Source organism: Zootermopsis nevadensis, unplaced genomic scaffold (assembly GCF_977971745.1).
Source record: "Zootermopsis nevadensis isolate Lab colony 2312 unplaced genomic scaffold, Znev_1.0 Znev_ptg000011l, whole genome shotgun sequence".
In the NCBI taxonomy this organism is placed as follows: Eukaryota; Metazoa; Arthropoda; class Insecta; order Blattodea; family Termopsidae; genus Zootermopsis; species Zootermopsis nevadensis.
In genome coordinates, this window is record NW_028259143.1 from 13,740,004 (window position 1) to 13,757,272 (window position 17,269).

Here is a 17,269-nt window from a genome sequence, read left to right on the forward strand (position 1 = left end):
ATCCTTAAGTCGTCAAGATGATTTTTCTCTTTCCCTCTATCCTGGACACCTCTGTAAGTTGGACACATTATCGTGGAACCGCAAGTGTCCAAGTTAGAGAGGTTTTACTGTACAAGATAATTACCCTTTAAAAATACATCAAAATCAATCAATCTTAAAACTAGGTTTTGTTACGTTGCACTCAGTGGTGCGATCGGAAAGTTTCAAGACTGTGTCAATAGAGGGCGAACCGGATGTAGTACGAGCTTCTGCCGCTAGGGGGTGCGGCCTACATTCATAGTGAATCAGTGTGCCAGCCGGCATCATCGAATTAGCATTTGTTTCTTAGTTACGGGCGTTTTGGTAGTTCATTACACCGACCCTCCTGCGATTTCGGAATGGCGTGTGCATCAAATTTTGCCAAAGACTCCCCAAAACGGCTACGGAAACCTATAAAATGCTAAAGCAAGCATTTGGGGAGTCCGCAATGGGTCGTGCACAAACTTTTGTGTGGCATTCACGTTTTAAAAATGGCCGAACCTCTGTCGATGATGACGAGCGTTCTGGACGACCATCTTCGAGCACAACGCCCGAAAATGTTACGAAGATTCGGCAGGCCATTCACGAAGATCGACGTCGTACCATCAACGACTTGTGCGACATTGTTGGGATAGGCTATGGGACCTGTCAGCTGATTCTAAAGGAAGAACTCCACATGTGACGCATCCTATCTGAGGACCAGAAGCAGAATCGACTTCTCGTTTGTCAGGAGCTCAAAGATCTTGCAAGAACCGACCCCAACTTCCTTTCTAAGGTTATCACAGGTGATGAAAGCTGGGTTTACGGGTACGATCCGGAAACGAAGCAGCAATCTTCACAATGGAAGAGCCCATCGTCACCACGACCGAAGAAGGCAAGACAGGTCAAGAGCAATGTGAAGTCAATGCTGATCTGTTTTTTCGACCAGGAGGGGATCGTCCATAGGGAGTTTCTTCCTGCAGGTCAGACGGTCAATGCTGAATTTTACTGTGGGGTCCTGAGGCGGTTGCGTGAAGATGTGAGACGGAAGCGGCCGGCAAAGTGGCGCAACCACAACCGGCTGCTGCATCATGACAACGCGCCAGCGCACACCGCCCTCAAAGTTCGGCAGTTTTTGGCCTCAAACACCATGGCCGTCATCCCGCACCCTCCTTAGCTCCGTGTGACTTCTTCCTCTTCCCAAAGATGAAAATTCAGCTAAAGGGAAGGAGATTTGAGACGATAGAAGAGATTCAGGCAGAATCGCAGATGGTGCTTGACAGGCTGACAAAGAAAGATTTCCAGGGATGCTTCCAGGCTTGGCAGCGGCGCTGGGATCGTTGTGTTCACTCCCAGGGGAACTACTTCGAGGGTGATGGATGAATTTAATACCTGAGATAAGTTTACGGGTTTTTATAGGCGCAGTCTGGAAACTTTCCGATCGCACCTCGTAGGTAATGACAATTCACTCGGAATGTCGGCTTGGCTTGCCTTCATTTGCTTCACAATTTGAGCAGGCGTTTTAATATGTGGTTGAAGTACTCCCTTTTGGGCATTCATAATGGCATCTATTAAAATTTCGTATTCCCTACGACATTCATTAATTGCTCTATCTAACTGCATGGCATGTTCGTTAACAGTAAGCATCATGGAGGTGGCAGTAAACATTTTCTTTACTTCACCGTCGTTTTCATTTATGAGCGAGGCCATTTTCTGTAAACCTTCAGACAAAACTCTTTCATTTTCGGATACTTCCGTCAAGGTGGAATTTACTGACCTTAATGTTGATTTGACGACCGGAATCTGTTCTTTCGAAAGTTTTAGAAAATCGACTTGTTCCTTTTCTAAGTTGGTAATTTTGTCAGTATAATATGAAACGTCATCGCTGTCCATTGTACCAAATAAAATTTTGCTTATTCCGCCAATGAAGTTAAAAACTCCTCGTTTGAAACGTGAATGATTCGTGCCATCGTCACTTCTAGTTAACTGTCTGGCAATCAATTTCATGTCTTCTATTTCTTTAATTTGTCTGTCTACGTGTTTAATAGTTTTCGTGCAGTCTGTAAAGTATATCCACAACGTGTGCTCATGTTTTTCGCAAAAGTTCAGGGATTGGTGCGCATATTTTCTCACAATATCTAAATTGTTATCTGCTTCTTGCAGATTGACATAGGTTACAATTTTCCATTCGGTATTGTACAGCTGGGCTCCTCCCACCTGGTCGTAATAAAGACCGGGTGACTCCTTAAATATTTGTAGGGTCACGTCGAGGGCAGGGGCTTGTCTTAGTGTCATCAATAGTGTACAGATGGTCCAGAGTCTGTTGTTGATGGCCAGAGTCCTGTAATTAATGAAAGAATGGTTTCAGTCTGTCAGCGTAGACCTTGAGGGTTATATTTTCTTGGTAATTTTAACGTGATGTGCACATTATCGACCTCTGTGATTTCATAAGATCCTATCCAAAGCGGAGATAATTTTAATGATCTACCTCCCCTGACCTTTTCGTCATGTAACAAAACTTTGTCTCCGATTGTGAACAGAGGGACAATGATATTACTGTGCTCTTTTCTTGCCTTTCTGTTGGTTCTCTTGCTCCAAAGACTCTAAGGACGCTCAAGATGATGTGCGCCCTGGGAACCGCCCTGAAATTATCGCTTCTGATTGGCCAAAAAATTATTCCATGTCCATATATGGGAGACACATGCATGCATTGTCTAGTCTAACATGGAGATCCTGTTTAAAGCTAAAGCACGCAGTTGGGGAGTGCATCGTCATTAAAATTCCATTGGCCATCCAATGCTTCACACCAGATGTAGGGCAACGACAATTAAGATTAACAAGTTTAAAAACATGGGTTCCAAGTAAGGGTGAGAAGGGGTGCCGGCACAACAACTTGCCCCCTCCTTAAATGAAAACTTAACTTCCACAAGTTAGGTTTTCATCCCCATGGGTACGGCAATTACAGGTAAGCGATAATCAGTGGTTACTGCGTTATTCTGTGCGTCAAATCTCCTTTTCAATGTTCATTCCAAGGTTTTACATTCCAATCCTCAAGTTAAATATCTACAACAAATGTGCATCTTATTCGCCGATAGTCGCCCAAATTACGTGGTCTGGTTCGGCAATTATCAACTACCACACTACAAGAACAATTACAAGTTATGAATTACACAAGACATCAAGTTGTAAAATAAAGATGGAACTCTCACCCAACCAACTGGTCACTGCAACTTACAATGAATTTTCACAGGTAAGCAAATTGTGCAACAACGTCCTAAATCAGTCTCTGTTTTCTCCGAATAATGTTCCATGTCGATACATTGGGTTGTCTTCTTGTCACTTCCGCAGCTGGAATTTCCCGGGCTGAGCGAACTCCACGCGCTCGGCTGCCTGGGGGCGATTCTTTGAGGCTGCCCCTGATACAGTTGCTGTCTCCATTCTGTTGGGAGCAGCAGGGCTGGACGTCGTGACAACCGTCTCGGCGCTGGTAAGTTCAATTCAGCAAGGCCCATCTGATGTCGAAGAGCCTGGGGTCTGGGTTCCGGCCGCAGGCTGGCGGGGCATTCCCTGGCAAATACCCTGGCCTCCAGCAGATCCCTCAGCTACACATACGGTTGCGGGGTTGAAGGCGAACTCCTTCGGTCGACGGCCTCCAAGGCCGCCGCAAGCGTCCTAGTTGTAGGCTCGTCGTTCGGCGAACTCTGGTCGTTCTCCTGGGTAGAGACCGACTCCGGCAGATGAGGCTGCACTATGTGACTACTAGTGAGCGGGAAGTTCGTTAACCCATCAAATATGGGTTGCAGCATGAAGGCCTCGGAATAAAACTGGCAGTTCGTGTCCTCGTATAGGACATCAGTCCCTACTAATTCATTATTGGAACTTTTAGTGGTGCCATTAATTTTAGGTGTTCGGGTGACTACAGTGGATGATGGCAGACTGTACAACAAGGTCGTGCCTTGTGACTGAAAGGAAAGGTAGCTTCACATATGGTAATTAAGCCATGTTTACATAATTAAAAGTCTGCCGTCGTCAGGAGTGAATACTTTTGTCAGTTCTCGGTGACTGCCATGTAAAAAGTCTCTGGTTCGATTTGTATAAATCGTTTCAACATTTTTGAGTACGTGGGTAGGGGGCATACTCCTAAACAAGGTCATAACTCGAGCTACCGTGGCTAGTCCAAAGGTGTTCTGTGAAGCAATGTCATCCACACTTTTAAGTAGGTTACTTGTTTTTGTGTGACGTGAACAGCTTCACCATCTTGCCTTTTTATTCCCTTTATAATGTTATGAACGTCTTGCCCCTGTTCTGCCGTTGCGACCCCGAACAAAACTTGAGGATCTCGCCTCCATAATTTATCAAGCCCCTCTTTCTTCGGTGCGTCAATGCAACATCGCTTGGTGTGGGCAATAGCTTTTTAAAAGTGTTTAATTATCTGTTTACTCTATCTATGGCTTCTCCAATTTCTTCTAGCTCCTCCCAATCGATCATATTTCTCCCATCTACGCCTTGGCCCGCCCAGTGGTTGTTTTCCAGAAGGATTTCACATCAAACCTCTGTAAGCAATCTTGTCTCCTCCAAGCATTCCACATGCCCATTCCATCGGAGTCTCCTAGGTTTCACTAACCTCACTGTGCTAGCTGACCTGTGCAATTCCCCTCGCTCCTAGTTGTGTACTATTCTAACTTCCTTACGCATTTCATCTTTCCTATGTCCAAATATCCTTGACAGATTGTTATTTTAAAATTATTGGCAACCATTGAGATCAAACCCAGGATATTTTACTCGCCGAAAACGCTACCCTCTCAAATATCCTGTCACCTGGAAATGGCTGTTTTGTAACTGTATGTTACACGTATTTTTCGCATCTGTTAGCAGAGGGCGCCATGTGAAAATGAGGTCTAGGTTTGGGTGTATGTCGGTATTTCCGAAAATAAGATTGGAATATGCGAGTCGCTCTCGCAGTGGTCTATAACGGCAGATAACCGTCCCATGTACTTGATACTCCCTGGCAAGAAATCGACCGAGAAAATAAAAGCGTAGTCAGTTTTGATTATGACGGTACACCACGAACCCGACTTTCCCCAGTCCCAAGATCCTACGATACCAAGTGTCATCTGTTTCGCGTCGGTTACACATGCCACTGACGTGGCGAAGGAACGGAATAAAGCAGCTTAAACCTGGAAAATCCGTTGTCACTTATCTCCTTCCGAGAAGTGGTCGTAAATTGTATCGTGGGGGGTCAGTGCCCTTTCCATGTGAGTTTGTGACTTCATCACTAACAACAGATGGACAGAGTGGGGTGTTGAGCTCTGCTCCCTCAGGGTCGAGTTCCACCTCGGCCTCTCCTTCTGTGGCGTCCGCTGGGACATCGCTCTCTAACTCTGGTTGCTCCTGGGCGTCCCTACTTCGCAACAAATACCTAGGGTTTACCTGGTCTCGCTCGTCTGTCTCTGGTCTGCGACTGTCCTGTACCTGGGTTCGATAATATCGGCTTAGTTCCCACTCGGGGTCCCGTCCTCCATCTCCATCCGAGTCCGTATCTCCACGATCACTACCGTGGGCATGAATCAGGGGTGAATTGAGGTGGAGGTCGTTCCGCCTTGAGCCTAGACCCCCACAAAATCCTTTCATTTTATTTACGTTTACCACAATTTCTCTCCCCTCAGGAAGCCTCACGACATAATTCAAATCAGACAGTCTTTGAACCACTTCATACGGATCCCTCCACCTTATTCGAAACTTCAGACAGGTTTGTCTACCCATATTCATCTTTTTCAGATACACCATTTCCTTCGGTTAAACGGTCACTAACTTCGTTCCTTTATCATATTGTTTCCTTTACTTCTCCCTTCCAATCTAATTGTTTTCCTTAACCACATCACATACTTCCTTCAGCCTATCAGCCAATGTATCAATATGCCCTTAATTCAAATCAGGTTTCTTGGTTAAAAATTTTGAAATCATCAAATCGTCCTCCATGGGCAAACGCATCTGCGTCCCATACACCAAATAAAATGGGCTATACTTTATAATCAAATAAGTGGTGGCCCAATAAGCCATCAAAGCACAATTAACAAATTCATCCCAGTCATTCCCAAATTTATTCACGTAATGACTCATAGTCTGATTAAGCCCTGACTTGAATTCCGCACACGAATCACATTGCTTGACGTACTGCTCTACATCACGGTTCAAAATCGACCACAAATAATGCAATCTAAGAAAGTCAGCCTTTTCTTGCTGAGCGTGCGCTGTGGGAGTGGTAATATGTCGTGACAAACAGTCGGAATTTACGTCTTTCTTTCCCGCCTTATGCTCAGTTTCAAAATCATATTCACCTAATTTCAACATCCACCTCATAAAACTGGCACACTAATAATCCTTTACAGTGATTAGCCACTTCCAGGCAACATAATCTATCACAATATCAAATTCCCCTCCATACAAAAGGCATCAATGGATTTGTGCACCGAAAACAATCATTAATAATTTCTTCTACGTGGTACTGTAATTTATTTAAAAGCATGCTTGGAATTGTATACTCTTTGGGGTACATCGATGTTCCAAAGAGAACTAAGGCCACTGTTAGGTGATGATTTGTCCCATCATTTTGTTGAACTACATCTTAAGTAATGACAGGTAATTCATGCACTCATGCTGCAACCTGGATAACAGAAATGCAAGTGACCAGCTCTGGTTCCCCATGGGGTAAACCTCCTAGAGCAGTTGCTAGGGACCAGGCCCCAGCAAAGCAAGCATGCTGGGGATGGAACTGGGCATTAAAGCCACACTGTAGTTTTGATATCATACATCAATTCTCATCGCAGCTTCCTGGTTACAACACAAAATGCACTAACCTGAAACAAAATGTTCTGTATCAGTAAAATATATCTCAGTGAATAAATAGTCATATTTCTTTTTTACTCTAAATTTATAAATCTCCTGTTTGGAGTACTCTAGTTATTCCCCACTGAACATCTGGCTACTACTTCAAGTCAGTCTCACATTTGGAGATAGCTTTTCTCACTTTATTGTTTTTCCTGTTTCCAGGAGAATTCCAGTATATTACAGAATTTAAAATAGGCAACAGCAACTTCCATGTATCTTTTTATGCAAAATATAAAATTCAGGCTGCCACATCTTATTTGGCACTACATAAGCACTGCCTACACTTGATGATTCATAAAACAGACCTACGTCTACTTCTGACTTGTTTACAGGCAATTCATGCACTGCGCAGACAAGATGCTTCACAATTTTCTGGGCTGTCTGTTGTTACTGACTTTCTGTTAGTGGTTGTAGGATCGTAACTTATAACATCTGGCTTTTAACAGTTCAGCTGTGAAAAATTTCCTTCTAGATGCTGCTTCATCAATCTCAGAAAAATAAAAGATTTAGGGTGTATATTTACTTTATAATTACATATATATGGGATGTGATATGTTAAGTTGCTCCACATATCACCATACAGACCCATTAATCATGTAACTGTTCACATTATACAAAATTAATAAACTATTTCAATTCACAAATTAACACAAACAGTATTGCAGCATTGTGTACAAGTATGTGAAAACAACAAGGCAATTAATTGTATAACTAGGTCTACACCATTCGTGGCAGTTTTTCTCTCTGCTCTGTATAGAAATATTGATTTTTGCAATTTTTTAAAGCATTGATTTGTCAATAAAATCAACTAGAAGACGATACAACCAATTGTGTGTCAATGTTAACATTTATAACTGAAGGCAAAGGTTCTTCAACAAGTAGTAGAAGTAATAAAAGGTTGATTTAGAAGTTTACTCTGTATGGAAAATATAGAAACACAGGCCTTGTGCTTTGCCTCCCCCACAACAACATTGACATCTTGATTTTATAACCTTTATTGGGTCAATACTGGTAAAAACATACAGCTAGAAATCATAATGGAATGTTGTACAGAGTAATGAATAAAACTTCATTATCATAAATCCTATAAAATGGCTCTCATTAAGCTGAGTTCAATTGGCGAAGGTATAATGTCAAGTGGTGACTCGAACGATTATAGGGGCACTTCATTCACATATACGTAAGAAAAGCATCAGTATCAAACAAACTTCACCAAAGAATTTTTATCAAATGAACAAGAAACTGCAGTACGAATTAAAAGTACCTGATAACCTATAATAATGTTATTTGAAGCAACTAATTTATTGCAAATCTGAACCAAAACAAGGAACATTAAAATAATCAAGCTATGACACACCAACAGTCGATGTAGGAGGACATTTAAAATGAAATTACTTACCTTATTTAAATCTATTCATTCCAAACACAAATGGTCTAACCTCAAATCTAAAGTATTCTCAGCACAGAGTAATAAAGTGTCAATAAATGACGCTAATCACAAAATCACAAATGGCGATGTGCTTCTCCTGCCATCTAGACGCTGTATCGGAATTACATAAAGTTATAAAGATGCCGGTAGATGGACATGCTGTATGACACACAACAAAGAATACCACGGGTATTATATTCATACTAGAGCAAGGCGCTCCTTTCGGAGCTCCTAGGGGGGGTTTGTCAAGTTTATAAAACGCAACCAACCTTGGTTAGTCCCGAAGGGGAGTTAGTTTAGTGTTTTCAGGCAAAGAAGCCAGAAACTCTGAGAACACCAAACTGGAGGACATAGAAAAATTTAAGTAATTCAAATTAGAACCAGAAAAGGACCACAGTTCTGATGATGATTCTATTATGGCTTCGCAGTATTATTGCGGCGTGAGTTATTGAAGCTTACTCTTTACAGTGATTGGTGTAATAGGGATGTTTCACCATGTATCTTGTACAAATTGATTAAAATATCTGAGGTGCTTACTGCCTCTGAAACTTCAGTGAATTTCTACCAAACTACATGACATTGCAGAACAGCGTTTCTCAACCTTTTTACCCTTGAAATAATATTCATGTCTGAGGGAATCCCTACATAAAAATTATTATATATCATTATTAATAACTTTCTTTCTCTTTTATAAACTTAAAGTTCATAAGGAAAACATAATATATTTTTTCTGATAGCTGGTTTAAGCAAAAAAAATAACTTACGTTTTTCTCAAGTTTATTAACAATACAAAAAAAACTGAAATCAAACTGCCTATTCAAAAGACCTCATGCGGAGGTTTTCGTTCTCACAAAAAATTAACCCCGTATCTGTAAACACAAAAAATAAACATAAATAACCAATATCGTATATAAGACATAAACAGGACGAAAACAGATAATAACTACTGCAATAACTAAATCGTTTATTGACAATATTGAAAAGGCATAAGATAAATCAAGGTAAAATATCATATGAACAAATATATGTGTCAAGTAAATGTTATTTTTGAAGCCAATTTAGATAATAAAATTTACATTCCTAATTTGAAACCTGTGCTTGTCTTTTGGTACACAAATACTTAATTCGGGGTCAAACTTTAGATAAATACACACATATTTCATCTTCAACTGAAAGGAGACGATTCCTGTCTTTGTTCTTGATACTTCATTCTGGAGACCCTAATGAAAATGTTTGACCGTGTAAAGAAGTGAAAATGACTGTAATTAGAACTGTTGCAGGAAGTCACCTGGTGGAGCGTCAGAGTCGTCGCATATGAGATGTTGGCAGGCCACAGCCAGCCCCTTTGAATTTGATGGCAAAAAAAGAGATTTGCAAACGCTCTACACGTAAGTATCGATGACCCAACGAACGTGTTCCCTGTGAACATCAGTCTCGTATCAACAGTTACATGCAGATACTTTGCGGCTAAAACATTACTGCCTGTTTCAATGCCAGGAAAGCAGGCGCACATTTTAATCATATGCATAATTAGCCTTAGGCAAGGAAACAAAATGCAAGCACAAACATTACGAAAGCAAATTTGTGCAGGACACCAATAAAATGTAAGGGGTCTGTAAGCTAAAGTATTGCAAAAGCTAAGAACTAACATATTTTGACAAGTACAATTTTCCTTGACTCTTGTATGACCTGCATCAAAAACTAAGTAGTTTACTGGAACTGTCACAGGCATTAGAAATACTAATTCTCATAGCATGTTTAATTAGAATGTTTTAAATGGCAAGTATAATGGGCCTGTCTTTTACAGTAAAATCGTACATGACAAACCAGACATTCCAATATGGCTGTCACTGTATGTAGCAGACGGGATAACCTCCCATCAGCAGCAACAGATCCCAATTTGAATGGTCGAGGCTCCAGCCACGGCGTAACTCTGTTAGCATCAGCAAAATTTCCGTTTTTTATATTAAGACCGTTTACCATTTCCAGCAATGCGCCTTGTGCACAGGAATGGTTTCACCTAGGTAGGGACGATGCTTGCACTTGCGCAGGACTCCGCCCTCAGTTAGCTTCCTGGTTGGTTGGTTGGCTTCCGCCAGTCTTTAGCGAATGGTGTTGTGAGCTGGTGGTGTATAAAGTGTTCCTAAAACAATGTACTTTTATATTCAGAGAAAACCTTTTCTGCAATCTTCTATTGAATTCTTTATTCTCCTGCTCTTAACAAAGGGTGAGACATGGATTTCCTATTTATTATTAATATTATTATTTCGTTATCTTGAGAGGTTGTATGTGATTTTTAAGCATTAAAATGATAGCAGCGACACACGTCGGCCACATCAACGAAGTTACTTGAATTCCGGCTAACCTAACAGCTGATACGGACTTACGACCGGGTCACTTGTCATATTCAGAAATTGTTAATTGTTTTCAGTCTTTAATTTTTCGTCTAGCGGAAAGTTTCTGTTGAGTGAACAGCTTAATTTCTCAGGATCGTTGTTTTGTATTACAGATTAATCATTAACCGACTTGTATCCTGTAATTAAAATTTTGAAACATCTCCTAACAAGCTAATTATAAAAGTAAGTCGTTATCTGACACAGCCTTAATTTCTGTTCATATAAATGAAGTCTTCTTAATATCTTCTGTTAGAAACGAAAATCAATTGCAGTGCAAACACAAACAGCCAAAGCACCTGCGTTTTGTGTGTGACTGGGACAAAAGTTCCATAAGAAATATTAACTTCATGAAGTTGCAGAGAATTCTTGGACTATAAAATAACTCATTTTGTGTCTGTCCTCAGATAAATCCTACTGAAATGGCTATGAGGGAGCTAAAGAGCCTTGAAAATAACATTGGATGGCTGGCAGCAGACAGTAAGTGTCGTTTAATTCTGTGCATGCAGTAAATTGTGGAGTACAGTCTGTAAATCTCATCAGTATGATGTTATGTCAATTATGATGCTTATGCATGTCTTTCTAGATGTCCAGATATGCACCCCATAATTTCATTACTTCATTATTTTAAGTGATGTTAGCAAAGGGAAAACAAAAAGTGTTAAATGGACTGTAATAAGAATTCTCCACATGAAATCAATTTTGGTTTATTATAGTCACTCTCAGACATTTTAAATTTGCTGGACTTGAAAGAATCATTTTCTAGTGTTGAATTATGTACGTTTACTTTGCTCTCTGAGAGTTGAGACCAGGAATACTTAATTTTGTGTCCACGTGTCAGAAGCCATCTTATTTCTTGGGCCTCAGTCTCTAGTGACGAGGAAGAGCTCTGTCTGATGGGTCCCCCAGGGTAGACACCCCGTCCCTCTTTTGGCAAGACACAATCAGAGCCAGCCTGTTTAACGACGTCCTCGTTGAGATGAAAACACAAAACTGTGCGTCTCTTATTCACAATTCACATATTCTCTCTTATACTGATGTTACTGAAACCTCGCTCCTTCTTTACACACAACCACATTCAGATACGTCAACAGCGCATTTTATTACTTATGCTTCATATGTCTGTAACTATTCAGTAAAAAAAGGGTCAGGTACACTGGAGATAGCCATGTTTCTTTATATAATGTTGGCCATATTCTGATTATTATAGTTTTTATACATGGATTCCATCATTCTTTCAGGAAATACTCAGGAACACCAACATGAAAACATGCACCAGGCTCACCACCAGCTGCAAATTACAGGGCAGCCAAAAAACATCCAATGGAAGAGGAAGGCAAAAAAGTGCCAAAAAATACCAAAGTGCGCAAAAATACCAAGGCCGCCTAACGCCTTCATGATCTTCTCAAATGAATGGAGAGAAAAACTGGCTGCCCTGTACCCTGCAGACAGCAATAATCAGATTAGCGTGAGGTAAGTTGCAATACAAAATGTACTTCATGACAATTACGTGTTAATAATTTAATGTGCAGAGCATTCGTGAATGACAGATTGTCTTCAAAGATATTCGAATTCAGCGGACATGTATGATCGTTGCACGCAAGTTAACAATTATAAACATGGTGACAGTGCGAACCTGTAAAATTATATGTGAGAAATTTCTTGTGTTCAGAACGCGCACTTAGAAATTTGTACTTCTAAAAGGGGGGGGGGGGATATTTCGTGACAACACTGATAATTGTGATGTTGATAAACTATGAAACCTAATAATTAAAAAAATATTGACTCTTGCAAGATTCGATTCACAAAGTCAGCACTTTAAGCTGAAGGCTAATTTGCTTTCCATTGCTGGATTATAAATTTATATTTACCTTATTATAAAATGAACACAGGATATATAGGGCAGTAGAGAAGTAAGAACTATTCTTTTACTGTAAAAGTGCAAAGATCCAAAATTGACAGAGAAAGCATGAGGTGAATTCGAATTGGATATCTTATTTCCCTTTGCTGAAAATGTTTTGATCGTCGAGAACAGGTGAAACATTTTGCACGCTGTCATACGTCACTGCCTTTGCCTTTATCCAGCTGCAACCCTTGGATGATGGTCCTGCAACCTGCCTGTGTTCTTACAACTTCTGCTTTTCTATTTGCAGACTTGGATGTATGTGGAAGGCACTAGAAGGTGTGCAGGACGAGTATTTTGACCACGCACGACAGGCGGACGCGGAGCACAAGAAGAAATATCCCGGTAAGTAATTAATTCTCTTTTAACCTCAAAAAGCAGCAGAAAGCTTCCAAAAAATGTACCCGAGAATTAAGAGGAGAATCACAGATTCAGATTTATTTGGAATTGACTGCTAGCAATCTTAAGAAAGAGAACTTTTGATGAGTATTTACTTTTAGCAACATATTTTAAGATTTGAGTCGATCAGAGCTGGAGTGGCAAGTGTCAATAAAAGTACAGGAGGTGTATTTTTTTCCTTATATTTTGAGATCATTTCCTGCCAAGTCTACACTGCACCAAAATCCAGAATTTAATCATCATCCTCAGCCTCACCACCGCAAAAACCCGTTAAAGTCTTAAAGTGACTTCAACCTCGATACAGAGGCAGTACTTTACCCAGAAGACCTCCCTTTGAAGCTACTTCGGTGTCATTAATTTTTGCTTCCTTTTAATAATCGCAATGGAAATATTATTTTGTATTATCAGGAGCTTTCACGGCGACTAATTCGATGCCAACGTTTCAAAGAAAGATACATTGTACTGTTCCTGTCTTTCTGTAATACAGTGAAACCTCTATCCATCGTTCCCGGAACTATCGTTTTCCCAGATGCATCGTCCGTTTTGTTCGGTCCCGAATACATCCCATATAAAATAATGTTACATTTTCCCGCTTCTATCGTTCCTCGAACTATCGTTTTATCGCATCGATCGTTCAAAAATCTTAGTCCCGGCCCACAATTTTCCCGCAATGATCGTTTCTGAGAATTTAAAATGCTGGGTTTAGAGATAAATTAATACCGAAAGACGCATAATGTTTTTGGAATACACAGTAGCGGTAACCTGTTATGTCGCCCAACCAGCACATTCTTTTGGAATGAGGGTCAGCGGTGCAGGGGTGATAGTTGGAGTGAATGGCGGTGCTCATTGTCAGAAATTTTACGAATTTAATTAGGGTGCACTCATATTTCGTTCCAGCGATGCCAGATGGCATGTGCAGTGTGAATTTCTTCACAAATGCTTTTATTACAAGTACAAAGGAAAGGCTGGCGGCACTTCTCATTCTTCTGGTTCATCTCGTTTCCAGCGGTTCAGGGTCTTCTACAGTTACGTTTCGTTGGGTTCGGCAGTAATAGTATTTCCATTCTTCCTGTTATTGTCCGCAAAGGGGGTTGGAGTCGTGAGGAAGAGGAAGACGACGAATGCGAGCCCGAAGCTTTGCCGAAGCACACGCTGCATTGGCGAAAGTGAAGTCGTTCTTTTATGCGCTTAATATTAGTGAACGTGACGAAGAAAACATCTTGAACGTGGAAAGTGCTCTGTTTGGTCTAAAACGTAAAGTTTCAACAAACCAGTTGTCCATTAAAGACTTTTTTGGTAAAAAGAAGTAACTTTGAAAGAGAAACATTGTTTTTTTTTAAAAAAAATTAATGCTTTCCCGCATCTATCGTTTTCCCGCATTCATCGTTTTTATTTCCCACCCCCGCCGAAAACGATGCATCGAGGTTTCACTGTATATGATTTATGAATGTCGCTGATTTTCCTTCTCTGATGTCAAATCACACGATCACAAGCGACCGTTAATGGAATGCTGTGACCTGAATGTCATTCTTTCTGATTTCAGATTACTCCTACATCCCAAATGAGGTCCGCAAACAAAAGCGCCTCCGGGAGCGGGCCCGTGATAGGAAATTGAGACGCTCTAGACGCCAGTCAGGGAAGCGACGCCCCACCACCGCGCAGAACAGCAGCGCCCTTCCCCTCCCTGTCCAGGAACATCAATGGGGAGGATTCCCAGCCACACAAGTTGTCGCTTCGTCAGAGGTAAGTCGTCGTCATTACTATATGGACGAACTCACTCGCCTGCCATCTGCCGTCATGTTGAAGCCTGTAATTTATACAAGAGTCCATGTATACAGAACAAGTCCAGTGTCTTTCACCGTGAGCTTCGTCACAAATCCCTTCACAACCTGGATCCTAAGAGATCGCGTACCACGAGATATTCGCCGCATGTGTTTCCATACTTGTTACCCATAATTCCAGTTCCAATTCTGATTAAAATGTTTACTTCCTTTCCAGATTCCTGAGCCAATAATAAATCTCAGTGAAATTACGGACATGGATATTCAAGCCACTCTTGAAGACCTTTCTTCGTCTCCTGAATATTGCTCACCTAGTAACTGACTTGGATTCTGAGCCACACACGGCATAGCTTCGTTAGAGGTAAGTCGTCATCATTACTATTTGGGCGAAATCACTCGCCTGCCACCTGTCGCAAACACATGGAAAACAAACAAGCGTGGAATGTCAGAGGCGAAAGATGATCAGAGTAAACTCCCGATTGCCGCTGTTTGTTGGGAAGTATGTCTGCCCCTGTTTGTAAGAGCGCATTGCAGTTGAATTTATTTAGGAGATTCCACTATTAAAATCCCTGAAACTCTGCTCTAAGTTTTAAACATTAATTTATCTGCCTTTTTGTTTCTTTAAAAATAAACTGGCTGTGAACAGGAAAGATATGTTACAAATAGTTTATATTTACATCAAAATCGTCTGTCACATTTTCACCAGATCCCATTTGGAAAGAGTGCATCTGCAAAATATCCACATTAATTTCCATCGTACTATTATATCGCATGTCGTATCAATACTTTGTTTCATTGGTTGCAGCCCACTAATCCACCACTTTCTGAATTTCAGGGACAAAACAGAAGCAGCACAGCAGAAATGACAGGATCGCTGAGCTTCGTAGAGGCATTCGAGACAGATTCTGGTTCTACAGAACACGAGCCTTATTGTGACAAACAATTACTGGACGCCGACCTTCAGCTGTTTATTAATGATGAGGTTAGTGTCAACTCTCCTTTGGATTACAACAATTACGTGGGCTGAACACTGATTCGTGAAAGCATTTGACCTATTTCCAACCCTCCAGAAAGTAAAGTAAAGTTTGTCCCACTATACGCCATGTAGGCGTTTGGGGTGAGTGGAGGTATAGCTCCTCTCTTCCTTGACCTCAGCACTAGATGGGGGTGAGAGGTCAGCATAACGCCCCGGCCGGCTTTACCCCCCGGGAAAGGACCCGTTGTATAGGAGGCTGGGTGGGCCCCAGAGCCGGTCTGGACGCAGAGGCTAGAGGAAAAATCCTCTGCCCCCGTAGGGGATCGAACCCCGGCAGCTAGTCACTATACTGACTGAGCTATCCCGGCTCATAGCCCTCCAGAAGTTACCCCAAAAACTGCTGAATCAGGTTGAAGCCTGTAATTTATATAAAAGTTCCAGCAACTAGAATAAGCCCAGTGTCTTTCACCGTGAGCTTCGTCACAAATTCCTTCACAACTTGCATCCTTAGAGATGTGTTTCTATACTTGTTACCCATTGTTTCAGTTGCTATTCTGATACAAATGTTCATTTCCTTTCCAGATCCCAGAAATGGACGATACTGAATACGCTCCTATTTGGGAAGGAATCATGAAAATTCTTAATTCAGAAGAGTTTAGTACTTAAATACTTAGATTGTTTTTAGAAAATTTCTTACAAAGTTTTTTTGTTAAATCGTTTAATCGTTTTTGTTAAATAGTTAAATTAGTAATTTTTTGTAAAATAGTTCTTATTAAATAGTTAAATTGTTTAGTTTTTGTTAAATAGTTAAATTAGTAATTTTTTGTAAAGTAGTTGTTTTTAAATAGTTAAATTGTTTAGTTTTTGTTAAATAGTTAAATTAGTAATTTTTTGTAAAATAGTTGTTTTTAAATAGTTAAATTGTTCAGTTTTTGTTAAATAGTTAAATTATTAATTTTTTGTAAAATAGTTGTTTTTAAATAGTGTTTGATAAATAGTTAAATTATTAATTTTTTGTAAAATAGTTGTTTGTAAATAGTTAAATTGTTTAGTTTTTGTTTAATAATTCAATTATTAATTTTTGTGTAAAATAGTTGTTTTTAAATAGTTAAATTGGTTTAGATTTTGTTAAACACTTAAATTGTTAAATAGTTTCTAATTAAATATGAATTATATATTTAAGGATATTAAATAAAAAACATGTTCATAAAATTTTCTGTTGTTATTTTGGCAAAGTAATATTTGAATGAACTTGTCGCCCTCAGTGCACTAGTGGTTAATGTGGTCGCCACTGGACCCAAGGTATGCGCGTTCAAACCCGGCCAAGGTCGGTGGACTTCCTTCGGAGGGGAATTAAAGCCCCGGTCCCATGCCTTAGATTTAGGACACAAAAAAGCATGAACGAGATGTTTCGTAAGCAAAACTCGCTGGCCACATATCTCCTGATTCCTACTAGATGGCTCTAGCAGACAAAAATAAGGACTGATTAAAAATTGTGCAGAG

At 40.4% G+C, this 17,269-nt stretch overlaps 1 protein-coding gene across 5 annotated transcripts; it reads left to right on the forward strand.

Moving 5' to 3' along the window:
- The first annotated feature begins 3,362 nt into the window (after positions 1 to 3,362).
- On the forward strand, positions 3,363 to 16,600 carry LOC110835346 (uncharacterized). Of its 5 annotated transcripts, XR_015534806.1 has the most exons (9): positions 3,363 to 3,484; positions 9,595 to 9,702; positions 11,115 to 11,187; positions 11,949 to 12,180; positions 12,861 to 12,955; positions 14,553 to 14,752; positions 15,008 to 15,151; positions 15,626 to 15,772; positions 16,349 to 16,594. XR_015534806.1 is itself a non-coding variant. In XM_087347415.1 (8 exons), the coding sequence occupies exons 3-7, from the start codon at positions 11,130 to 11,132 to the stop codon at positions 15,110 to 15,112; spliced, it is 690 nt and encodes a 229-aa protein (XP_087203541.1). In that variant the 5' UTR covers positions 3,363 to 3,484; positions 9,595 to 9,702; positions 11,115 to 11,129; the 3' UTR covers positions 15,113 to 15,151; positions 15,626 to 16,600. The 5 variants fall into 5 exon arrangements, 4 of the variants coding, with proteins under 4 accessions (XP_087203541.1, XP_087203539.1, XP_087203538.1 ...); XM_087347415.1 differs by having other exon boundaries at positions 15,626 to 16,600; XM_087347413.1 differs by lacking the exons at positions 15,626 to 15,772; positions 16,349 to 16,594 and having other exon boundaries at positions 14,553 to 15,104.
- Positions 16,601 to 17,269: the final 669 nt, after the last annotated feature.